The 25,669-nt window shown below is 44.6% G+C and overlaps 1 protein-coding gene across 11 annotated transcripts in view; it reads left to right on the plus strand.

The window, feature by feature from the left end:
• SRGAP2 (SLIT-ROBO Rho GTPase activating protein 2) overlaps positions 1–25,669 on the plus strand; it is a 227,878-nt gene that overhangs the window by 129,297 nt on the left and 72,912 nt on the right. For all 11 annotated transcript variants that reach the window (XM_032878469.1, XM_032878479.1, XM_032878468.1 and 8 more), the window contains one exon: positions 23,576–23,638. In XM_032878469.1, the coding sequence (XP_032734360.1) occupies positions 23,576–23,638 (63 nt within the window). The remainder of the gene's footprint in view (positions 1–23,575; positions 23,639–25,669) is intronic.

Genomic DNA, 25,669 nt, shown 5'->3' on the forward strand with positions numbered 1-25,669 from the left:
TTTGGACACGAGAGTGGATTGTTTTCTGATCTTTTGGTTGTTTTACCTGATCCTATCTTTCTTTGCTTTTCAGCCTAGCTCTTAGGGTTCTCCCCCTTCTTTTACCCTGTGCTCTAGAAATCATTTCGGTCTATTTCCAGCTTTTCCTAATATTTACTCATTATGACATTTCCACTTACAGGTTAATTTTAATTATCTGCACAAATTCTTGTCTTCAAGAGACCATCGGAACCTGGGAGCATCCCTCCTCATGGTCTCAAGAGCTCTCGGAATCATCCTCTTGTTGAGCTAAGAAGTTATTGTTAAGGCCTAGGAACAGGACTGTGAAGTCACAACAAAAATAACAATTTTTTTTTCTGTTTCCTTTGATTTATAAGCAGACAAAACCCCCTGTAGCTTAGTTTTCTTTTTGCTTTTTACAGATTTTATTTATTTTTATTTTATTTATTTATTTAAATTTATTTATTTAGGGACAGAATGAGAGAGAGTGAGCCATGGGGAGGGGCAGAGGGAGAGGGAGAGAGGGAATCTCAAGCAGACCCCCTGCTGCATACAGACCCAGTACAGGGCTCGATCCCCTGACCTGAGCTGAAATCAAGCCTCCAACATTTAACCAGTTGTGCCATTGAGTCACCCCAGTTGGTTTTTTTTTTTCCAACTGTAAAAGTAATTAATACATGTTTTTTCAAGACGTTGCAGGGAAACAAAAAATAATAAAAAGAATATAATGGGGGTGCTGGGGTGGCTCAGTTGGTTTAGAGTCTGCCTTCACTCAGGTCCTGATGCCGGAGTCCCTGGACCAAGCCCTGCATCAGGCTCCCCCTGCTCATACTCTCTATCTTTCTTTCAAAGAAATAAATAAGATCTTTTTTAAACATTAAAAACAAAGAAAATAATGATTACCAGGAATCAGTTATTCCAGTATTTTTTCTGTGTGCCTTTTTCTGTAGAAAATTGGGATTATATTGGATATTAAGTTTTGTGTACTTCTTTTCATTTAACATATTAAGTGAGTACTATGTGCATGTCATTGTGCCTTCTTTCAAAACACTGTTTTTGATGACTATGTAGGAGGCTACTCCCTGGCCACTCACAGCTCTTCATATCTTCCTTATGGTTCTTTGGTTGTTTGGTTTTGACTCCACTGGACCGTGTTCTGGTACATCTAGGAGAAATCCAAAATCTCATTGGTATCTTCTTGGAAATTACTTGTTGCCTGTGTTCTCCTTTGGAAATACCCTACTTCTGATGTGAAACAAGGAGAGGGGGTTTCCCCCATTTCTTTCCCTTTGTCTTCCTCTTATACCTTCCTCATCGTCTCTGAGCTCTGCTGGGAATCTAGATCTCAGAGCTGTGTCCGAGCCTGGGCCCTGGCTGGCTCAGTGGAGTACTTTTGCCGTGCTAAGTTTTAGTTTCCTTATCTCTACACTGCAGAAAGTGCTCTTACCCTCACCCTGCCTTCCCAGAACGTCAGAGGAATCAGTAAAACCTGGGAAGCAAGGGCTCTACCATTGTCAAAAAGACAAGAGATAACAAATGTTGGTGAGGACATGGACAGAAGGGAACCTTTATATACTGTTGGTGTGAATGCAAATTGGTGCAACCACTATGGTCAGAAAATTATAAACTGAGCTATGATGTGATTCAGCACTTCCATTCCTGGGTGTGTATCTGAAGGGATTGAAGTCAGTATCCAAAAAGATATCTGCACCCCCGTTCACTGCAGCGTTACTCACGGTAGCCAAGATAAGGAGATGAGCTACATGTCTTTTGACGGATGAACATGTAAAGCAAATGTCGTATGTATATATACAATGGAATATTACTCAGTCATAAAAAAGAAGGAAACCCTGCCCTTTGTGATAACATGGATGATTCTGAAGGCCATTATCCTAAGTGAAATAAGCCAGACAGAGAAAGACAAATACTGCATGGTATTATATAGATAATTTTTTAAAAATCCAATTTCATAGAAACAGAATCTAGGGGCTATGGGAGGAGTAAATGGGGTGATGTAGGTCGAAGGACATGGATTTTTAGCTGTCAGAGTAAGTTCTGCAGGTCTAGGGTACAGCATACAGTTGATGACACAGTAAAACGCACTTGAAAGTTACAGAGACTAGATCTTAAGCTTTCTCACCACACAGTCAAAGAGCTGACCTTGGGATGTGTTGATTATTTTGATCTCGGCAATCCTTCCACAATGTATGTGCATATCAGATCATCACGGTGTACACACTAAATGTGTACAATTCTATTTGCCGATTGTTCCTCGATTCAAGTTAAGACAAAAGAAAGTTCTCTGTGAGGCTTGGTTCTGCTCACATAGGAGAGGGTGCCCTGTGCCTTCTCCGTGCTAGGGTGGGTCTCTGTCTCTCTAAGCCAATCTTTGTCAGCAGCGTGTTCTCATAGAGGGTAGAGAGGAAAAAGAGAGGGCAAACGGGGAGACCCTTTCTCTAGCTTTAATCATCTCCTCTCCAAAGCCAAGATAATCCAAGCCTTCTGCCCACATAAGCATCGCATCCTTTCCTGCCTTGCCTCTTCCCATGACCTTGTTTTCCTTTTGATGTTCATTTTGAGGGTGGAGAGTAGAAAAAAAGCCTTCTCTTTTCGTAGCTGTCTGAGTCAGGGGCCTTCCTGGGCCTTTTGAGTTCTCAGGCAGGGAAACTACACAGCCCACCTGATTCTTGTTACAGGGACCTTAAAAGGGACGAGCGCTGCTTTATTTAAATCCTGGAGCACGAGTATCACGACTAGTTCATTCAGTTCAATTTAATAACTACTATTTGATTGTCTGTAATTGCTCAGTATTCAACTTGCCACTAGAAAAGTACAGTAGAACAAGCTTAAAACATGGTTCAGGATCTTAGATATTTTAGTGTTTTAGCTGGATGGACAGGCCAGAGACTGCCGAAGCAGGTTATGACTTAAGACATCAATTTAATGAGTGGTGCAGATAATTAGCTGTCAATAGGAGCTTGGAAAAAGAACAGATTCATGAGAGGTGATTGGGCAAGTTTCAGAGAGGAGGAGGAGTTGGGCTGATGTTCTCTTAATTATATGCTGCTGGAATTCATAATTATTCATCCATTTCTTATGGAAATATCTTCTGGATATTTCCATATTATCTAGTGCCAACTTCCTCTCCTACCCCTCTCCCCCTGTTAGAGATGCTCCCCATAATACAGCAATAGAAGATTCCTGTTGGCCAGGAATGGGAGAAGTAGGTGGGATGAGTTTGGAGCCTCATGCTTTGAAGGCCAACTCAAGGTGTTTCAGCTACAGGTCAAAGAGAGCCATTGTTCATTCTAAGTAGGGCAATGGAATATTGAAGACCATGGTCCACAGTGTTCAGTGTGGTTTAGGGTAGAAGAAACTATCTGGGAGCCTACTGCAGTAATTCAGGGAGTAATGGAAGCCAGTTCTTGGGTCATGGAAGTGGGAACTAGAAGAATGGGACTTACTAGAAGACAGAGCAAAGAAATTATAGGTGGGAGTGAGTGACCTGACATGAGGTGGGAGGGGGTAAGTGCTAGAGAGGACTCACCATTCATTTAATCATTCAGCAAATAGGTACAGTGCGCCACCCGTGTTCCAGGGACAGTGATGGGCACTGTAATACAGCAGGTAACAGAACGGAAAAGGTCTCTGCCTACGCTCTAGTCGGAGAAACACGCCATGTACAGATGAACCAGTGAATGGATCATGGGCCCGATGATGATAAAATAAAGCAGGGCAGGAGCATGGTGGTGCTGGTGTATTGCTGTTTTATAGAGGGTGGTCGGGGAAGGCCTCCCTGACCATTTGGCCTTTGACCTGCTCCTTAAATGCAATTAGGGCTTTTACTCTCTGAGGAAGGTCTTTCAGGCCGAGGGAACAACATGTCTAAGGCCATGAGAGGGGAGTGTGGGCAGAGAAGCAACGAGGCCGTGTGCACGGGAGGGAAGGGGATGAGTGATAGACATGGCTGGGGGGTAGGGGCTGGCTGCATCAGGAAGGGCCTCAGAGGCCACTAGAGAGGCCTGTCAGGATCTGGAACAAAAAGGAATGATACAATCTGACTCCTGTTTCAGGAGGATTATTCTGGGTTCTGTGTGAAGACTGAGGGAGGAGCAAGGTGGGAGCGGAATAGGAGGAGCCGTTCCAGAGGCTTCTGTAAAGTCAGGCAGGAGGCTATGGCAGATTGGAACAGAGTGGTAGGCATGGAAACTGGGAGAAGTGGTCCGATTCTGGGATGTCTTTTGAACCTGGAGCCAGTAGGAGTTGCTGCTGAATTGAACGTGCATGTGACCCCAAAAAAGCATCAAAGGTGACTGCCAGCATTTTCACCTAAGCATTCCGAAGTTGGGGTGGCCATTTATTGGGGGCAGTATGTGAAAGAGCCATTGATTCTAGTCCTGCCCTGTGATTAGCGAAGAGTGTAAGAGCCAGGAGGTAGTGACTTGCTTGAGGTCACTCAGGCAGGTGGTAGTAGAGCTGGGGCCAGACCTCCATGATGGGTCCCCATGCCTCCTCGGTTCAGCATCACACACAGCACTGTGAGGGTGCAGTGAGGATGAGGGCCGGAAGGGAGAGCTGAACACTGAGCACGTACTAAACTGATAGGTGAAGCCATGAAAGCAGAGAGGGCAGCTGAGGCCTAGAGAAAGGACAGGGGACCCAGCAAGGAGGACAGACGAGCCTATTAAAATGGGGGGGGGGGAATGAGTAACATGGCTCATAGAAGCCAGGTAAGAAGAAGCCAGCTCAGGAGGGGCACTCTGAAGGGGTTTAGAAGAAAGGGATCTGAGCAGATGTCACTGGGTTTGGGTTTTGGAGCCCTGGGGCGCTGTGGTGTCCTCAGTAGGACCTCCACTGAAGCGTTAAACATTTTTCTTACCCTTTCTGCTAATGGTGAGAAGGATTACAATAGTGTAAGCCTGAGACAGGGAGTTCAGACCAAACCAAAAATCTCTTCCGACTCTAGTATTACCTTCTTGTGAGCCTTACACAATAATTTGGCCTTCCCAGACCTCTGTAAATGGAAGGAGAGAGCATGCTCTTTGCCCACTTGGCCTCCTGGAAATGGTGTGAGGTTCATGAAGACAAAGGCTATGAAACTCCTTTGGAAGAGGAACGTTGCCCAAGTCAAGAAATCCTTTTCTGGTTGATTTTTAGCGACTTCTTAGTTCGGAAAACTCTTGATCCTGGCATAAAAAAACTTTGCATTCGGGATGTATTAAATGCAGAACACATTGACCAATAAAATAGCGATTCCTCCTTGAAACAACATAAAATCTGTCCATATCATTTTGATTAAATCTTGCTTAATTACTGTGTCCATTAGACTCCTATCAAATCCTGCCTGGGCTTTTAAATTTAATTTAATTCAATTCTGTAGTCACTGTTACCCAACCACAAAAGAATTAACCTTGCCCCCAAGGCCACAGAGGTCTGGCAGGCCCCGGGAGGGTTAGCATCGGTCCCTCCGCGGGAACACGGGGGCGAGGCTGGCCATGCTGAGTTCTGAGCCGTCTGCCTGCTTCTCGGCTGCGGACTGCAGCCCCAGTGGAGTTTAATTTTGTCCTTCCAGTCCCCTTCACGTAACAGTATATGAGGAGCAGGAATGGGAATTAATCGTACCTGCTGGCATTATTAAAGTTATCAGTGCATATCCTCTCCTGGGCCAGGAAGATTAAAAAGGGTGTTGTAATCAGAGCAGATGATTTCTGACACGCGGGATGGGTTTCCTCCCCAGGTTAGATGTAAGGACCTGATGCGAGCTTGTTGCCTCTGGCCTGACACTACGTAGCTCGGGGCTATGTAGAGGTCTGCCTCGTTCTCCCGCCAGCCTCCTGCTCTCCCTGGATCAGAGGTCGTTTCGGGAGGAAATCGGGCCTTCTCACTGCAGACGAATGTACTCGCCGCTGAACCTTCCTGACCACCAGCTGAGGTCTGGTGTCTCGGTTCGGCCGGGCCCGAGAGTCACACTTAGCTCAGCTTCACCCTGAATGAAATTAAGGCACCGTGCGGCTGCTCCCTGGTGATTTGGTTCATTTTAGCAAGCACTGATTACCTGCTCTCTGCCCTTACCCGGAACCTAGAGCCGTAGGCTGTCTCAGGATTTGACGGGATCGAGAAAGCATTTTTTTTTTAAATCAGCTTTTCTAGAAAGGGAAATTTTTGGCAAGTTGGCCAAAAGAAGGAGGGGAATGGGCAGGGAGCCAAATCTTACCTTAAGAAGCAGAAGAGGAGAGATGCTTATTTGCAAGAGGGTAAGTGAACTTTCTGAGTACGGCTTTGCAACGGAGTCGAAAAGCTTTTCAGTTTTTTTTTTTGTTTGTTTGTTTGTTTTTTTTGACAAGGAGCTTACTTGGGTTTGTAGAATTCCATGAGAACTCTGGGATTAGCCTGAGCCTTCAGGGTTGTCCTGATCCCAGGCCACTTGCCTACTTGAACCAGGCAGAAAGAGCTGGTATCAAGCTCCAGGTTCTCTCTGCTCCAAAAGCTCCGAAGGAGAACCTGTCTTACAGTCTGGAGTCCTGCTTGCTGGGTTTCTGCAAACCCCCTCATGGGCCAGGAAACAATAGCCCTTTGACTGCATTTCTATCCGTGGTGACGTGAGCTGATGAAACTGGCAAGCAGATAATGGAGGGAATGGGTTAGATGTCCTAGGCGGGAGGTCGTGGCAAAATGGATCTGTGGTTGACGAGAGGAATTTCAACACGTATCCTAATCAGTTCCGCAGATAGGTTGTCTGAGATGCCCTGCCTCCTACCTTCCTTGAATCAGTTTGACTCCTTCTGGTCCACAAGACTCGGGCTTCAGAGGTTCAGCAAGGCATTCGCAAATCAGCCCACAGTGGCAATGAGCAGTGAGGCTCTCTCTGGGAGACACCACAGCACAGGGAAAGAACATGAGATTGGGAATCAGGTAGCCTGGGTGGGGACCAAGGGCTCCAGATGGCTTCTTTGTTTATTTTTCTTATTGCTTTAATTCCCTACCACAATTTTGAGATTCTCTGGAGGTTGGCTGTGGTCAGAGAAGCAAATCTGAATAAAAATCTGGTTCTAGATAGGACAGACTTCTCAGATTCTGCAAAATCACCATGAGTGGAAGGGAGATGGGGAGGAAGAGCAGGCAGCAAGCTCTAACTGTGGCAACAAGCTCTCTTCTAGTTCTGCATTCTAGAAACAGCCCCGATGAATAAATTCTTTTTTTTTTTCTTTGCTCTTCCCCCCCCTTTGGCTGCTGAATGTCTGTGCACTTGCCTAAGAAAACATTTCTCAACCTCTTCAGAATATTTAGAATTAAATACAAATTATAAGAATATGTCACAACTTAGTGTACTCTTTATGCATTGGGTTTGCATAAGAAGTTGACCTGCTCTGGCTTGGACACCCTGACCTCAGCTCCTCAACCTGCTGTCTTCGGCCCCACATATTTTGCTTCAAAGCCCCTAAGGCCACGAAGAATGCGGAACTGAGGAGTCCACCCCGACTACAAGCTAGGACATCTTGATTAAATTAGTGTGTGTGGGGGGTGGGGGGGGTGCGGTGGAGAGAAAGGCACAGTGACACAAAGGGCGTTTTGAGGAGCCCGGTAGTGCCTGTGGAGAATGAATGTTCTCGGTAAATATGGCCATGACCTGTAGGTCCACACATGCCAGAGACACAGCTCAATTGTCCCAGGAGTTGGGGGCTGGGGATGATCAGGGGAAGAGGCCAGTCTGTAGCCACACTCCCCATCCCCAAGTGGAGAGGGCAGCCCAGCATGGAAAGACAGGAATGCAGGAAGGCCCACTGTGGCTTTCTTTTTTCTCTAACTTTTACAGCAAGCGATTCTTTGATCATGGTCCTTGTTTGGGGTTTGGATCAAAAAGTGCCTTCCTTTTCCTTCCCTCTGCTTCTCAGTTCCCCACTGGGCAGTAAGGGAACTCCTGAAAGCATCCTTTGTTTCATGCCTCTTTCCACTCCCTTCCTGGGGACTCCCCAAGAAGATGGGTGCCTGAACTCTGTAGGGCAGTGCCCCCAGGACAGTGCTCACCCTTGTCACGTACCACCGTCTTCATCCTATTCATCCTAAAGTCCCAAGACCAAAGGGAAGAACCGGTGGACGGGTGGACCATTGAAGGCTTCCACGCTGGCCGCCACGTAAGTGGAAGCGCAGTGGTGAGTCAGCCCCAGCTCAGCTCCATCCGCCCTGTGGCCAGGGTACTCCTCAAAACGTGCGTGTGTCATTTGCCCTTTGAACTGCCAGTCATCCGGATACAGCAAAATGGATCCTTGAAAAGCTGATTACATTTTGGATTCACTCACTGAGCATGGAGCCCAGCACGGGGCTTGATCCCAGAACCCCGAGATCACAACCTGAGCCGAAACCGAGAGTCGGCCGCTAAACCGACTGAGCCACCCAGGCGCCCCTCCCTTGCTTTTCTTAAATTACATCTTCTAGTTAGTCACTTCTAAACAGCGTAATTTAATTTTGTGTCTTGCTTCTTTTGTTTGCCAAGTTTGTGTGTTCCACCCACGCTTTACCTTGTTTCTTTTCATTGCTGTAGGGGCCCATTTATGAATGTACCACAATTTACTTACCATTGTGCGTTTTGTTATCAATGGGCCTTAGGTTGTTTTGCTGGGGGACTACTGCAAACCGTGCTGCTGTGAACATTCTTATATGTGCACACCCGTGTCCACGTGGCCAGATTTCTAGGGTGTATGCCTAGTAGTGGAATTGCTGGGTGAAAAAATAAACAGATCTCCTTCTTTACTACGTAATGCCCAACTGTCTTCCATAACGTCAATAGTCACTTTCACCCCCACCAACAATGTATGAGTTTCATTTTTCTACATCCTTGCCAACATTTAGTCTGGTCAGATTTTTAATTTTAGCTATAGTTTTATCTTTAACTGTTTCAATGTTAGCTATTGTCAGATTGGTTTTAGTTTGCATTTTTCTGATTATTGTGTTCAAGGGTCTTTCCTTATTTTTACTGACCATGTTAGATATATTCTCTAGTGAAGTACTAATATCCTGAATACTAATTCCTGATTATATGTGTTAGACATATATTCTCCTACACTGTGACTTACCTGTTGTTGTTGTTTTTTTTAATATTTTCTACTGATTAGTAAACGTTCTTAATTTTAGTGTGGTTGCTCCCATTTTCTTTTATGGTTAGTGCTTTTCTACCATGTCGAAGAGAATGCTTCCTACCCTAAGGTCTTGAAGATATTCCATTGTATTATCTTCTATAAGTCATAGTTTTGTCTTTCACATTATGGTCTAAAGCCATGCCCATGAAACCAGTTTTTATATATAGTATGATATATACTATGTATATATAGATATAGATATAGATATAGATATATGGTATATATCTATATATAAATATATATATAATATATTATATATACTATAATATATATTGTAAGGTAGGGTGCAATTTAATTTAAAAAAAATGGTATGTAATTTCCCTATGATCATTGACTGAAAATTATATCCCTCCTCCCCCACAACTACACACTTGGCTTTTTTTTTTTTTTTTAAGATTTTTTTATATTTATTTGACGGAGAGAGAGCAAGAGCGAGCACAGACAGGGGGAGCGGCGGCAGAGGGAGAGGGAGAAGCAGACTCCCCGCTGAGCAGGGAGCCTGATGCAGGGCTTGATCCTGGGACTTGGGATCATGACTTGAGCCGAAGGCAGACTCTTAACTGACTGAGCCACCCAGGTGCCCCACACACACTTGCTTTTCTAAAAAAGTTGTGTCGAGAATTTACCCCATGCCAGGCATGGTCCTAAATGCTTTCCATGCAGAAAGCAGAGAGGTGACATTTGAGCTGGGTTTCTAGTGAACGAATAGGATTTTGTAATTAGAGACGGCAAAGGAAGGTGTTTGTGAGACTGTCGGGTGGGGAGGGTGGGGGAGCAGGGGTGAAAGGACCTTCCATGTGGAAGGAACCGGCTTCAGGACAAAAGAGCACAGGCAGGAGGGAGGATTCTCCAGAGGGTGGTGAGTACAAGAGTTTGGCTAAATCAGAGTATTTATGAGGAAAGTAGTTGAAACAAAACTGAGAAGAGCCCTGAATGCCCAATGAAGGAGTCTGAACTTTTTTCTGGAGAGCATTTGGGTACGGTGGAAGGTTTATTCATAGGAAAATGACGTAATAGAGCCGCCGTTCAGAAAGACCAGGCCTCTAATCCAGGCGCAGGGTAAGCAGTGCCAAGAGGGATGAAAAGGAGACAGATGTCAGATGTGTCATGAAGGAAAAATCAACAGCTTATGGCCATTTATTGGAAAGAGAATTGGAAGTCAATGATTACTTCTTTCTGTTTTTATGCTGCTGTCACAGAGTAGAGGCCAGTGTGGTGTTAAGGAATTTGGGATAGCTGGTGAGTCTGACATTGTCACATATGTCCCAGGAACTAGATGGCCAGACCTTCCTTGGAGCCCCACATGGGCCATTACATGTGTTCATTTTTAGAACTTCACGTGAAGTTCCTCCATTCTGTGGATTCTGGGTCACCAGAGAATGCCTGAGGTTTGAACCTGGATTCTGAATCACTATGGCGAATTTTACAGATTCCCTTCATGTGAGGTAGAGTGAGCCCCCTCCTGCCCTTTGGTGGACTGTGGTTTTTGAAAAGCCCCTAAGGAAGTAATGAGGAACCATATTTAAAACCTCAGATTTGCTTCTCTTTTGTTTTACCAGAATATTTTGGTCACCATGTCCTGGGAAATGGATAATTTTAAAACATAAATGTGGTAAGCCTTCATGTTCCCCACTATCTATGCATTCTTTCATACAGAACATATTTCGGTACTTGTTCCAAATCCAGTATTGCACTGGACCTGGTGAGGGCTACATGAAAACATAACATAATCTCTGTCTTCAGAGCTTAGACTTTGGGTTGTACTTCTAGAAATGGCAGTTTATGTAATTCAGACCAACCTTATGCTTCTTTGGAGCTGTTTTTCCCCAGGAGGCATCTACTATTCTGGAAAAGACCACTGAGGGCCAAGAAGCTGAGCAGAGCTTTCAATAGCCTTGTAGGGCTAACAGGACAGAAACTGGAATACAAGGCCAAGGAAGGGGGACCCCTGGTAAACTTCTCAGGCTTTAGGACCCCACAGGTCTATAGCTTAGAAGTGAGGGGGAACCAGAAATAGACTTCAGCAGTCTTACAGGACTGAAGCCTAGCTTCAAATTATCTTAATCTCTAATTGGATTAAGGTGATCTAGGACAGTAGTCACTAGAGACAAATGTAAATCTTCTCTAGTGGAAGGTCTTATTCTCCTAGGTCTAACAGTTCCCACTCATCATTTTGTATGTATAGCGCTTCTAAGAAAAACAATATACCTACAGGAGATCCATGTAATGGTTTTCAGACAAACCTTAAATTAACTATGTTTAGTACATTTATGATATCAAATAATAGCAAAAAACTGGAAATTATAAAAAAGAATCAACTTAAAATGGATCAAAGATGTGACTCTAAGAGCTTAAACTCTTAGAGGAAAGCAGGCGTAAATCTTTGACCTTGGATTAGGTAACATTTCTTAGATCTGACACCAAACACAAGCAGTAAAAGAAAAAAATACGTAAATTGAACTTCATCAACATTATAAACTTGTGTGCATCAAAAGACACTGTCAAAGAGATTAAAAAGATAACCTATAGATTCAGAGAAATATATCTGATAAGGATCTAGTATTCAGAATATATAAGGAACCCTTAGAACTCAACAACAAGAGGACAAACAACCCAATTTTGCAAAAGGTGAAAGGCTTGCGTAGACATTTCTATGAAGAAGATATCCAAATGGCCAATAAACAGAAGAAGATGCTCACCAGTGGTAGTCATTACGGAAGAGCAAATCAAAACCTCAGTGAAATACCACTTCATACCCACTGGGATGGCTCTCATGAAAGAAAATAAGAAAAGCAGGAGTGTAGAGATGTTGGAACCTTCATACGTTGCTGGTGGGATTGTTAACTGGTGCAGATGCTGTGAAAAACAATTTAGCAGTTCCTCAAAAATGTCACCAAAAACTTATGCAAAAACATAGGAGTTACCCTATGACCCAGCAGTTCTGTTTCCCTACATCTATACCCAAGGGAATTGAAGACAGGCTCACTGAAGAACTTGTACATAAATGTTTATAGTGGCGTTATTCATAATCACCCCCAAACGAAAACAATCCAAATATTCATCAACTAATTAATGGCTAAAAATAATGTGGTATATCCATGCACTGGAATATTTCTGCGCACAAAAAGGAAATAAGTACTGATACCAGCATGGAGGGACCTTGGAAACAATATGCCAGGTGAAAGAAGTCAGCCACATAGTGTATGATTCTATTTGATAGGAAATATGAGCAAACCCAGAGACACAGTAGATTAGTGGTTATCAGGAGCTGAGGGGAAAAGGTGGTGGTGCTGGGAGTGAATACTAACAGGTATAAGTTTTCTTTTTGGGGTGATGGAATGTTCTGGAATTAGAGAAAAGTGATTATTGCATAACCTTTTGAATATCCTAAAAACCACTGAATCATACACTTTATCTATCTATTTATTTATTTATTTATTTTAAAAGATTTTATTTATTTATTTGACAGACGGAGATCACAAGTAGGCAGAGAGGCAGGTAGAGAGAGAGGAGGAAGCAGGCTCCCCGCTGAGCAGAGAGTCCGATGTGGGGCTTGATCCCAGGGCTCGACCCTGGGATCATGACCTAAGCCGAAGGCAGAGGCCCTAACCCACTGAGCCACCCAGGTGCCCCTACTTTATTTATTTTTTAATTGTGCACTTTAAAATATTGTATGGTATGTGAACTTTATCTCTATTTAAAAAAGGAAGGCTCAAGCAGAAATTTTAGTACTAAAAATACACAGTAACTAAAATAGAGAGCTCAGTGTGTGAATTGAACGGATTAGACAAAGAGTAGAGAATTAGACAAAGAATAAAGAATTAATGAACAGAAAGGTAGGTCAGAAAAAATAGATCTTCTGAAGCTTAGAGAGATAAAAGGATGGGAAATACAAAAGAGAGCATAGAAGACTTATGGGATATGGCAAATGGGCCTAACACGCATACATGTGAAGTTCCAGAAGAAGGGAGCAGAGAGAATGGGTAGAAACAATATTTGAAGAGAAAATGGTGGTGAATTGTCCAAACTAGAGAAAGATCTCAAGTTGTAGGTTGAAGAAGCATTATGAACCCCATGTAGGGTAAACATAAAGAAAATTACATGTGGGCACATTATATTAAAATTCTCTCTCTCTGACAGAGAGAATCTAAAATTTTAAGACAGCTAGAGAGAGTGAAGGAAAAAAAGGCATATTACCTTCAAAAGAACAACAAGGTTGACAGCTGAGTTCTCAGTAGAAATAGTGGAAAACAGGAGACAGTGGAATGAAAAGCTCAAAAAAATATCTTTAAAAAATGAAGGTGAACTAGGCATTTTTAGGCAAGAAAAAGGAGGAGACTTTGTCACCAGCAGCCCTGCACTAAAAGGAACACTGAATGGTATTCTTTATGCAGAAAGAAAATGATCCCAGATAGAAGCCTTGAGATGCAGGAAAAGAAACAGTGTCCACCTAAATGAATAGTGACTGTTTAAAAAAAAAAATTTCATATGAGGTGTTAAGCACATATAAAATGAATGAAAATGGCAGCAATAAAGCCTGTCTTTAGGTGGGGGTGGGGAAGTAGGTTTAACAGTATTGTGGAAAAAGCAGTAAGAATATTAATTTATATTAGACTTCGGCAAGTCAGATATATACATTGTAATTTAGTTAGGATTACCAGTAGAGAAATAGCATCTCTACCAATCTAAGAGAGGAGGAAATTCAGTTAATAAGAAATGGCCCCCCAAAAGATAAGGATGATTCTGGTAAAGGCAAAAGTGTTGCGACATGGAACACAGTGGTGTCTTCCAGGGGTTAAGGGTGGAAGAGAGTTAGACTATGGAGGGGGGGCAGCGTGAGAGAATTTTTTTGGTAGATGATGGAACTGTCCTGTGTCTTAACTGTGGTGGATTTCACCAAACACAAAGAATATGCCAGAAGAGTGACTCTGTATTTTTTAAAAATGGAAGAGAAAAAGAAAATAATAAATAAGAGGAAAGGAGGCTATAGGGACAGTTGGAACAAATGGCATATAGCCGTTTGGTGGATTTGAATGTATCAGCAATTAATTATAAGGATACATCGACTCCTGTAAAATTAAAAGGTAGATTGTCAAACAGATTTTAAGTAAAACCAAAGTGTATGTTGCTTATAAGAGAAGACACATGACTTAAGTATAAGCATATAGAAGGATTTAAAGCAGAATGATGGGAAAAGAAAGCTCAATAAGATCAGGCCAACTAGATTTTAATTAAAAAATTATTATTAGAGATAAAGGGAGACATTTTATAATAATTGGAGATTTAAAGTTACCAGGAAGTAGTATATACTTAATAACGTAGTCTTAAAATACATTAAGTCAAGAACAGACTATAAGAAGAAGAAACAGACAAACATCAACCCCAATGGGAGATTTAATAATACACATGTCTTGATGAGTGATTAAACAATTAGACCAAAAACAATTCAGTAAAGATGTAGAGAGTTGAAAACCAGTTAAACTGCCTAAATGGCATATACGGGCACGGTGCCTAACTGTAGGCAGACACACATTCTTTTCAAGCCTACCTGGAGCTTTTGTAAAGCCTGAATCAAAGAGAAACATTGAAGCACTTGGTGAAAAATCAGAGCTGGAGATTGGAAATTGCTGATTTCCAAACTCTGGACATTTTCCTTCTTAGAGTTCAATGATTTTTCATCGGTATTGAGGTACTGGCAAAAGGGAAGGTGCCCTCTTCCAAGGATACAGGGTTTTTTTTTAAGTGTCTGAGGACCAGGCCGGATGGGAGTGGCAGTGGGGACGCAGTGCTGACGAAGACAAAAAGATCGCACACCCCCTCCTCCGTATCAGAAAAGAGTTGTCCCAACCCAGGTCTCCACCCCAGCTCCAGGGAAATGCGTTCTAGTCCTCTGCCAACAAAGAGCTCTACTTGTCTCCTAGGGTTGGCCTTAGGCAACTCTTGGGTCCAGCTCGGGCACCTGGAGTGCCAAGAAAATGGTCTCTCCACACTTGGACCTCCAGGAGCCTTTTCTCCTCCCTCAATGGTGGGATCTGAGGCAACTCCAAAAGCACTAAAACTACACAGATCCTTCAATGAATTGGCTTTGCTTCTGGGTTCCTCTTTCTCAAAGTATTTAATCAGCGATTTTCCCAGTGCCCCAGGCATTTCCTGTACGGGCGCTGCTGACTTTTACTTCCTACCAGGCCGCCCTCCTCTCTGTACGCCCTCCTCTCTGTATTCACGCTGCCAACTTTCAGATGAGCTCTATTAACTCCTGTTCTCCCAGCCTTTCCCCTGCCATCTGGGAGCCACTGCAGGCCTTCTTCCCATCCCCCAGCTCCTGGAATTCCTTATTGTGGGAGAGCGTATGTTTGCAAGCACCTTATCATTCTGCCTTTCCTCCTTCCCTCCCTCCTTCTTGCCCAGTTCCAAGCCATTGGTTGGTTTTTCTCTAGCGTTCATTTTACAGTTGCTGAGAGATTTGTACTCTCATGTTGCCTGTTTGCCTTTGTGTCTTTTGTCCCCTGTGTCCTGGTCTATCCAGGGCACTACAGTTACCTAGATACTATTTCTATGCCTTTAGTGTCCTGCCTGGGAGATCTTCAGTATGACCTCAAGAAATGCTTTGGCACTCAAGATCAGAGCCTGAAGACATTATTGCGCTCCTGCTAACATCTTTATCCAGAAGAGTTAAAGGTGGAAATGTGCCAAGAAAAGGATCACAGTGGTGATTTAAGAAATGAAGCCTCAGACTTGGTTGTCTCTTCCCTTTTAAGGGATGTTGCTTTCAGCTTATTTTCTTAGTATGAGAAGGGGTCCTTCTCAGAGATGGAAACAACCATAGAGGAACATTCAGGTTGTTACAAGTCTGTGCCATCCGAGGTCTTAGGAGAGCAGGGGGCCTTCAGCTTCTTCCTGGCCCCCAGCCCCATCCCTGGCCCTGCCCCAGCCCAATGGGATTCAGTCTTGTCTGAATTATGTATTTCCTTGGGAAGAGGTTCAGTTCCTTGTAAGAGAGCAGAGCGAGCATCCGAGGAAGGTAGGAGCTGAGTCCAAAGAGTTCACTGCCATGCCAGAGAATGGATTTTCTCCCAAGGCCACTAGTGTTACCGTGGTTATTAAGTCTGGCGAGTCATACGTTTCAGAACTTTTGGAAAAGCCTTAAGGAAATGGCTTTCAGAAACAAGTGCCCTAGAGGAGAAAGCCCCTGGATTTCATTAAACCAGAACTTGGTAATGGGCAGTCTTTGATTTTTCTGACCTAGGCAGTAGGGAGCTCCTACCTTTGGACATTTAATTATGAAACCCATTGAACGAAGTCCCAGTTGTGCAGTTGAGAAGGATTTTTTCTGTTTAATCTTCTTGAAGGGATAGAAAGTAATTCTATCCTCCTTATTTTCCTTCTACATTACCTCTCTCCGCTCCCAGTTTCCTCCTTTCTGCTAAACACCTACCCCCCCACCTTGGGAAAACTGCATATTTCTTAAGGAGTCATTGTTACTTTGGTTCTTACTGAAACTGAGGAGGAGAATGGATTGTGCAGCAGGGGGCATAGGGAAAAGCAAAGATTCTTCTTCCCCGTGGGTTGGTAGAGCCCTTCCATCAGAGGGAGTTATCTACAGTCCTGCCTGGCGATTGGCTTCTGGGACCTTCCCAGTTCCACCTAACACGATCGTTAATGTATTGTGAGGGCCCAGAAGGAGGAGCACAGTACGGTGGAGAGAGCACTCAGGTGGGTGTTAGAGAGGCCTGGATTCCAATATCGTAATACCGAGCCATTACTGAACATACTTGGTGCCACATTCTGTTTCAAGGACTTTGCATGGAGTATTATCTCATTACTAACCCTATTTTGCAGATGTGGACACTAAGATATGGAGCAGTTAAATAATTTACCCGAGGTCCTGTGATCAGGTAGCAGAAGCAGGATTCAAACCCTGCTCCATCCCGAGCCTGGATGTCTCTTTGCCCACGTCCAGGACTGCAGTGGTCCCAGGCAGGGTGCTGAAGAGCTGCGTGACCCTGGAAAAGTCATTTCACCTTTTGTGGCTCATCTGTGAACTGTGACCTGAGGGAGTTTATGTGGGCAACTTCTGATGCAGTTTCCACTTTGAATAATTTGTATACAGAAAAGGCAACTCTGTTATTTTATTCTCATGGTTAGGTGAAAGCGCAGTGTTTAAGTCTAAACTAAAATTTGATCTAATTGATTCAACAACTGATTACTTCACAGTTCCTGTGCACAAAGCCGTGGGCTGGGCACTGTGGGAGACAGAAGGGGGCTTTAAAAGTTATAATCTGGGGCGCCTGGGAGGCTCAGTCAGTTAAGTGTCTGTGTTCGGCTCAGGTCATGATGTCAGGGTCCTGAGATCGAGCCCTACGTCGGGCTCCCTGCTCCATGGGGAGTCTGCTTCTTCCTCTGCCCTTCTTCCTACTCATTCTCTTGATCTCTCTCTCTCTCTCTCTCTCAAATAATAAATAAAATTAGAAAAAATAAAAGTTATAATCTGTTCTGTTGTTTAGGCTAAGAAATGCAGATAATTAAACAAGAATCTCATTGAGAAACCTGTTGCGTTAGAAGGTGAATTCCGAGACAGGTATTTTGGGTCTCAGACTGTATCCGGTTTTGGACATTTTCTTTTAAGTTATGACTCCTGTCACCGGGAGCGCTTAACTACACCCATTCACTTCTGAGTGAAGGAGCTACTGGTGAGATTAGTTTTTACAGTGCTGACAAGCTCAAGAGGTTCTTTAAAAGTGAAACGTGCCTGCTTGGGGAGTCGCTGATACTGAAGCAATGTCATTATAACCTGAAATGTGTATCCTCATTTAGAAAGGCAAATTCAAAGAAAAAGAATATGTTGTGGAATACTTAGATTTTTTTGAAGTCGAATTTCTGTTTCTGGCATGCTGGTTTCCCCATCTAACTTGCTCTGGGGTTAGGTTAAAGTGCAGAATCCTCATAGCTGAAATAGGAGGAAAAAAAAAAAAAAAGATGGACCTCAAATAAAAAACTAGCTTGAGACGTTCCCTTTCTAGTAAGGCCTTTGAGCCCATTGTGTTCTGATAGGCTTGGACATCAGGGTAATGTTGATCTTTCTCGGTGGTTTGTAAATGTTAAACTCTTCCGTGTTCTGCTATATTCCCAGTCAGACCACAAGTGCTTGACACATGATAGGCATTCCGTAAATATTTGCCAACAGACTCCTTGCTCACTCCTTGAAACCCAGCATTTCGCCCTTGCCAAGATCTAGGAGTTCAACCTGCTTCCAGACATCTGATTCCCCACCTTGAACGCAAGTCATATAGTGTCTTAGTTGGTGGGCTCTAGTCCCTAGCCCACTATTTTCTTTATTAATTCCACAATTTCAGCGTACCCAGTCTTTTTAAACCTGTGCATAAAGATTCATTAATGGGTTATAAAATGAACCTAGTGAGTTATGACTAATATTAAAAAAAAGAAGAGAAGAGAAAAGAATAGGAAATAGCAGAATGCAGTGTGCCTAATAAGTACTTTTATTGTAGACACACCATAATAGATTGGATTGCAGTTCGAAAAAATGTGTGATTCTGAAATCCCAGTCTCCCCTTTCTTTAGAAGGTAAAAGCACTTTAGGTGTCACTCTGACGGCAGCTCCCAGCCCACCTCTGTGTAAAAGTCTTGCAATTCAGTATATTTGTATTTTACCACTGGCCTGGGCTCCCCAGAGTATAAGGTCGTAGCTGGAACACAGCCTTGCTAGAACTATCACGTGGTACCCTAATTCGTGCACACCGACAGTCCCTCTGCATATACGTGAGCTGTGTAGCTGAGGGGACATCGAGAAGTGGTGTCTGAGCTCTGACCTCCAGGATCGCCACCCGCGCACCCCCCGCGACTTCTGATGGGCTGAGGTGGGCTGGGGAAGGGCCAGACACGGAGTCTGCCATCCCGGAGCACCGGCCCTGCCGCCAAACACCCATTCCTTTTCCTCCTGTCCTCCCCACCAAAAAGCATTGCAGGCAGAGCGCCAGCTCATGAAACGGGGCCTCTTTGAAGTGCCGAATGAGTGTCCCTGCAGCTGTCACTCTACATCTGGTGATGCTTCTCCTGCCAGAGCTTCATAGAGGCTTTGCATCCCTTTCCTCAGAAAGCTGTACGTGTAAATTCAATTTTATTTTATTTTATTATTATTTTTACATTTTTATTTATTTATTTGAGAGAGAGAAGTAGGGAGAGTGAACCCAAGCTGGGGAAGAGGCAGGCAGAGGGAGAGAGAAGCAGACTTCCCACCAAGCAGGATGCCCGATGTGGGGCTCGGTCCCAGGACCCCAGGACCACGACCTGAGCCGAAGGCAGACGCCCAACCAACTGAGCCACCCAGGTGCCCTGCAAATTCAGTTTTCAACTGGATTTTTAACAGTTGGTCTCAGGAGTGCTTTGGGGCTGGGGGTGCTGGCGCTGGTGGAGGGAGACACATGCCCTTGAAAATTGGATTCTTTTTTGGAAAACTGCTGGCATGGGCTCATCGGCAGGGAACTAAATGAACCACTGTTTCTACCTGCTGACAAGCTAAGCCTTGGGACGGCGCTGAGATTAGCTCTCACCACATGGTCAAGGCCCGCCTTCCTCTCTTCTTCCTTTCATACAGACGGGGTAATTTTGTGCCTGTCAAATAATACAGCTTTGTAGTACAAATGCCTGTAAACAACAGCCCACCCACCCCACTAGTGCTGAGCAAAAGCACTAGAGGATAAATTAAAAGGTGGTCTTCCTGATGATAGCTGGTTTTAAAACCCTTTTGTAATCCGTGTTCTTTGGGAAATGCCAGTAGACGAACCCATGAACCCATCTGAGCTCTGGAGATGGAGCCATCCAGAGAACAGGGGCAGCCCAGTACCCTGCCGCCTAGACCACGTGGCCTCTTGCATCTCAGCCGCCCTGGTCTTCCTCTGCGGGAGGAGGCTTTGGCAGGTTACGGTCAGGGGGAAACAAGGCTGTGCGTTTTCATTTCTGTCGTCCAGTGCGGCTCTCTGTTGGGAGAGGAGGATTCCCTGCCCATTTGGTAAACGCACAGCTGGCAGGAGCTGTAGCAATCTCCCTGCGAGCAGGCCCGCCCCAGCGGCCGGTGGAGTGCCTCCCCCCACTCTCCCCCACCTTTCCCCACCTCCCCCCTACCCCCTTATCCCCCCAAACACACTCTGGCCACACAGTTGTGGGGAGCTTCAAAATAAAAGATCCCCGCCTGTCCCAGAGACCCGGCATTGTTCACTGTGCCACATTTCTATTCTAAATTTAGGCATCTTTTTTTTTTTTTCCAGGCAAAGATTACTATGCAAACATTTAAGAGAAAAAAAACTTTGCCCAAAGTAATTTTTTCCCTCGACTTCTATTTGGTTTCCTGCAATGTTTAGATGACTCATTCTCTTCCAAGAAATTTTAAAGAAAAGAGATGCAGGCTGTGTGATAGCGTACAAAGACTGCTCTGTAAATTCTTATGCCTCCCTGCCTAGAAAACCCATTGCATTTTTTTTTTTTTTAAAGCAGGGAACGGAAAGGCCCTGCAGACTTCATTGTCCTGTACTCGGCCTCTTCAGGTTTTGTTGTTCCCGGGATTAAATGTCCCTTTTGTGTTTGGGTGGGGCCCCCTTGTAGCTTCCCAGCTCCGACAGCCCTTCCTGGCTTGCTAGGGCCACGCGTGCCCCCAGAGGCGCACAGTTAAGGTTTCTGAAACAGAGAACGGTGGCCTTTTAGCATCCGTGAGAGGAGAGGGAGGCACTGGCCATTTCCTGCCTCTCCTGGTGGCAGCGTTGTTCCTGTTTGCTGGGGGCTTGGTGGGGCCGCTGTAGCTAGGAGAGCTTCACATGTGTTCCCGGCCCAGCCCTCAGCCACGGGGAGCCCTAAGTCAGAACCCGCTTCAGCAGCCTGTTCAAATAAACAGGGATAATAGTTGAGTCGGTCCTTTTCCAGCTAATCGGTACACGAAAGGAAACATCTGCCTGGGCTTAATTGCTTTTTTATTGGTTATGCTTTTTCTCCTCCTCCCTTCCCCGCCCCTCCTGTGGCTAAGTTATTTAAGTCCTGGGTAAGCAACAGGGTAGAGGAATGGAAGCCTTCTTCCAGAACCTCCACCGTCTAAACACAAGGAGGTGGTAAGGGAGGATGGGAGGCTGGCAGGGGAGTTGGGACCTGGAGGTGGGAGGGTAGGGTGTTTGGAAGTGATACTCGTGGTCACTTCCTGGCCTCGTTGCTGACTCTGGGGCTGGCTGGTGAGTCATTTTGCCTCACTTCACCTCCTTGGATCTCTCCGCTTCGGTGGACCTCAGCTCTCCCCCCATGATGGGAAGGAGAAGCCGGTATGTGAGAGTCTTGATGAAAGGCATTTCCTCTTGTGGCTCTTCCAGTGGTTGAGGGCACTGAATGAGAGACATTTGGGAATGGTAAATTTAAGACTGGCAAGCTACCCTGAAGCCTTGCGTTTTGTAGATCATCTCGGTCCCCGAGGAAAACCTGCTCATTATCTTCTGCTTTGGGAAGTGAAGCCGACCAGCCGTACGCAGAAGTGGGTGGAGGGTGCATCTAATACGGACTCAAGAGGCCAGGCAAAATATCATGAAGGATCCTGGAATGGCAGAGGTTAGGAGGGGCCTTGGAATACTTTCATTTTATGGAAAAGAAAACAGAGGCCCAGAGAGAAGAATCGATCGCATTGTTCAAAGATATCTTCTTGATGGTGGAGGAGCCAAGAATAGGAAACTCATGTGGTGGCTTCTTCAAGGCTCCTCCCGCCCACTTCCACCCCACCAGGTGTAAAGAGTGTGTCTCCGCACAACAAAGGTCACACAGATGTTGTGTTCCATAATTAATTCCTTAACAGAAAAAGGCAAAGCATTCAAGAGACACGAGAATGCTGAAAGAACATGTAAAAAAAGAGAAAGTTCAAGCTCACTACAGTCAAAGGACCGCAGGTCACGAGAAGGTACCTGCTGAATCATCAAGAAAAAAGGCTTCCGGTAGTGTTTTTCATTGCAGTTTTTCTCAAGGGCAGTTTAATGGCATGAATGAATAGTCTTTGACTCAGCAATGTGACTTCTGGGATAAAATGATGAAAGGTGTGTGCATAGGTGATGCAGCAAATAATTTAATAGAGCATGTCTTATCATAAAAATTTGTAAGCAAAATGGATGTCCAAGAATAGGAGCTGTGGCAATATTGTCTTCCAGAATGTTCTAGAAGAAGAATATGGGGGGGAACTGTTCACAGACATTTGTTTGAGTAAGTTCCAGTGTGTATAATGCAACCCCGATTTCATGAAAATCGTATGGAAGAAACTAGAAAAACAGATAAAGTCTCAAGTGGTGATTTCTTAGTGGTAGGAATTAAAAGTGGCTTTTCCCTTCTGCATGTTTTCTTGAGTTTTGGTTTTTTTGTTTTGTTTTTTTTCTTCCAGTTTTCTTATTAATTACAATAAACATATATTCCTTTTAGAATCGGAGAAAATAGTTTTAAAGTCATATGTCTTGAATAAAGCAAGATTGCAAATGATTATGCTTCTGACATGCAAGACCTCTTTCTTTCTTCCCCTGGGAGTGGAGCCACACCAAGGGTAGTATCTACCTGCTGTTAGAAGGGCATTGTTGGTATCTGATGGGTAGGAAAGAACTAGAAGGAGCTGGCAGAAGATAATAAGTGGGCTTCCCCTCTCAATGACCCTACGATGCCAGTCAGTTTTATCCCCTACTCTCTCGGGTTCGGCATAGAACACTCGGTGCAGAAGGCATGGCTCTTTTCTCCTTCGTGCTTCTTCATCCTTCTTTATTTCTACTCTTCCATCTGTGTCGTTAGATGCCCGAGAACCACTAATGCTTAGTACTGACAGGTTGGAGACCCCTTCATGTGTATTATCCGAATCTGGTACCATTAGCTGATCTCCAAAGCAGTTATTACTGGGGTACCACTGCGCTGGGAGTTTGGGCAGAAATAAATCAAGTAAGACCTGTACTTCCTTCCTCCTTTGACGTTCCTATTTGGTGAGGTGCTTCGGACCCCTTGGATGTTTATGTCCTCCTTTCTGTGGCGTCCTATTTCACATCTGACTTGCTTCCACAGTTCTCAAGAAGGCTCAAGTTCAAGTGTCCCAGAAGACTTACTCCGCCTAACAACAGTTGCTAGGTCAGATGTGGCTTTCAAACCAGCTCTTCGGGGACCCACTGAAAAAAATCAAAGCCTACACCCATTTGCCCTCCACACGATTGCCTTAACTAGGCTATAGAAGGGGCGCATTTCATTTTATTAAAACTCTTTGCGTAATCTGACCATAATTGGGTCTGATCGGAGTGGTTTATCTGATTTGCTGGATTAAATAATGGGCCTTAATTGAGTCTGTGTTAGTTGTAGAGCCCATAATGCTGTTCTTGCCTTATCACCCCCTCCTCCCCGCTTCTGGTTCCCAATTAACCTCTGTTCCTCTTTCCTTGCAGAGTAAAGAAGTCGGCCAGCAGCTCCAAGATGATCTGATGAAGGTCCTGAATGAGCTCTACTCGGTAAGTCAGATGGTGCCTGGCTCTTTAACAAGCAGGGGAAAGCAGCATTTGGCAGCCTGTGGCTGAGTTCCCATCAGCGGTAGCGCGGAGCTGAGCTTGAGGACGCTGCATGGTCCCCACTGGGGGTGACTCCACACATTTCTTTTCCTCACACTCTTATTTTCAAATCTGAACAAGCCCAAAACTCTCAAAATGAGCTCCCTACTCAGCTGCGCAAACTAACCGTGGCCTCATCGGGGCATAACCGCCAGAGACCGGCCAAGGCCTTCATCGGCACAACTGACCCCCGGTAGCAGCAAGCTGGGGACCCCAAAGCTAATGGCGAGGAACACAGCCTGCATCAAGCCATTAGTATGTGCCTGCCGGGAAGGACTTTATGTTCAGGGTTGCGCATCGGTTCCTGGCTCCATCTATGCATTTGCCACGAAAGCGGGTGCCCTAGAGGGCGGCCCAGGGTCCGAAATGCTCCTCATCGGAGGGGCTGATTCAGGCAGAGAGACCGGGCATCGACTCCCTGGGTTTTCAAAAGGCCTTTCAGGGCCCCCATCTTCAGCGAGGCTGTGCCCAGCCTTTGTGTCATTGTCTAGGTTTGTGCCATTCTGTTGTGGAGATGAAATTGATTTCCTGTGTTACTTGTTTATTCACTGTGTTTCCTTCCTTCCTTCCTTCCTTCCTTCTTCTCTCTCTCTCTCTTTCTTCCTTTCTTTCTTCACAGGAAGACAGGCAGTGGGGACATGCATCACAGCCATTTGGGATCAGAGAATTCCATGTTCTTGATCCAAAAGCCTAGGTGTGGCTCTTTCGTCATGGCAACTGTTAAGCAAGAAAATAGGGTAGAGTAGTCATCAGACTGGCCTCCAGTGACGCTCAGCTTGTTTGGACTTCCTGCTCTGTGACTCTTCTGCTCTGAAGCCAAGCAGATAGACAGGACTCTTTAGTTTGACTCCCAAGTTCTCATTTCTTTCAAGTGCAGTTAAGGCTTTTTTATAAAAATAGAAGCCTGTTGATGTGAATCATTTACAGACTAGATGCATTTTCCTGAGCCCTGTTGTCTTTTTAATGTTTTATGTCTGCATTTTATTTTTAGAGCATCTTCTAGGCACCAAGAAGAGCTATTACTCCCTTTTCCTGGCAAAGAATTCACCAAGATAGACTATGACACATGAAGTCATTATATGAATCCTTTTATTTTCTCGTAAACGTCATGGGCCTCTGCTGTTTGCTCTTTCTGGGGAGGAGTAGGATGGATGGCCAGCAAACCCCAAACCAGCTCAAAACCAGGTTGCCACTTCTGCAGTGGGACTAGAGGGAGTGATGAAAGTACAGTGCCCAGGGATCCGTTAGCGCTGCCTCGCGTCCGAGATCTCCTAATACGCTATGATTTTTAAAATGAAATAAGTGAAAGGGTATAGTTCTTGCAGGAATGAAGAAGAAAACTGTGGAACTTGTTGCTCTGGTTTGAAGAGGCATCGGCTGGGCATGGAGTTCCCTGCCAGGAGGTGAATGGGTATACACTCTTTTTATTTTTATTTCATTTTATTGTCGTGTAGTTGACACACAGTGTTACGATGGTTTCAGGCATACAACACAGTAATTCAACAAGTGCTCATGAGAGCGCCTACCGTTTGTTCCATACAATGCTATTATGACACCACTGACTGTGTTCCCTGTGCTGTATCTTTTATCCCTGGATACACACTCGTTTAATTTGTCCAAGGCCAAAATACAAATTTGACTCAGGTCTCCACATACTTCGTGTATCTCCAGTCACACTTCCTAAAATATCTGACAGTAGTTAAGGGTCAAGTGAGTTTGCAGATTCTGTAGGCCATTAGAAAGTTCAGAGGACAGAACTGAGTTGTTTCTTCTGTAGGGTGAGATGAGTGTAGGACTGGCCTCAGGAAGGCACCACGGCATTAGGGTCTCTGACTGTCCCAATTTGCCTAGAACTGAAGGGTTTTGGGGGCATGAGGCTTTGAGTGCTACACCTAGGAGAGCCCTTTGGTAAGCAAGGACAGTTGGTCACTCTAC

This window comes from Lontra canadensis, unplaced genomic scaffold (genome assembly GCF_010015895.1).
Source record: "Lontra canadensis isolate GAN:19392208 unplaced genomic scaffold, GSC_riverotter_1.0 scaffold63, whole genome shotgun sequence".
Lineage (NCBI taxonomy): Eukaryota > Metazoa > Chordata > Mammalia > Carnivora > Mustelidae > Lontra > Lontra canadensis.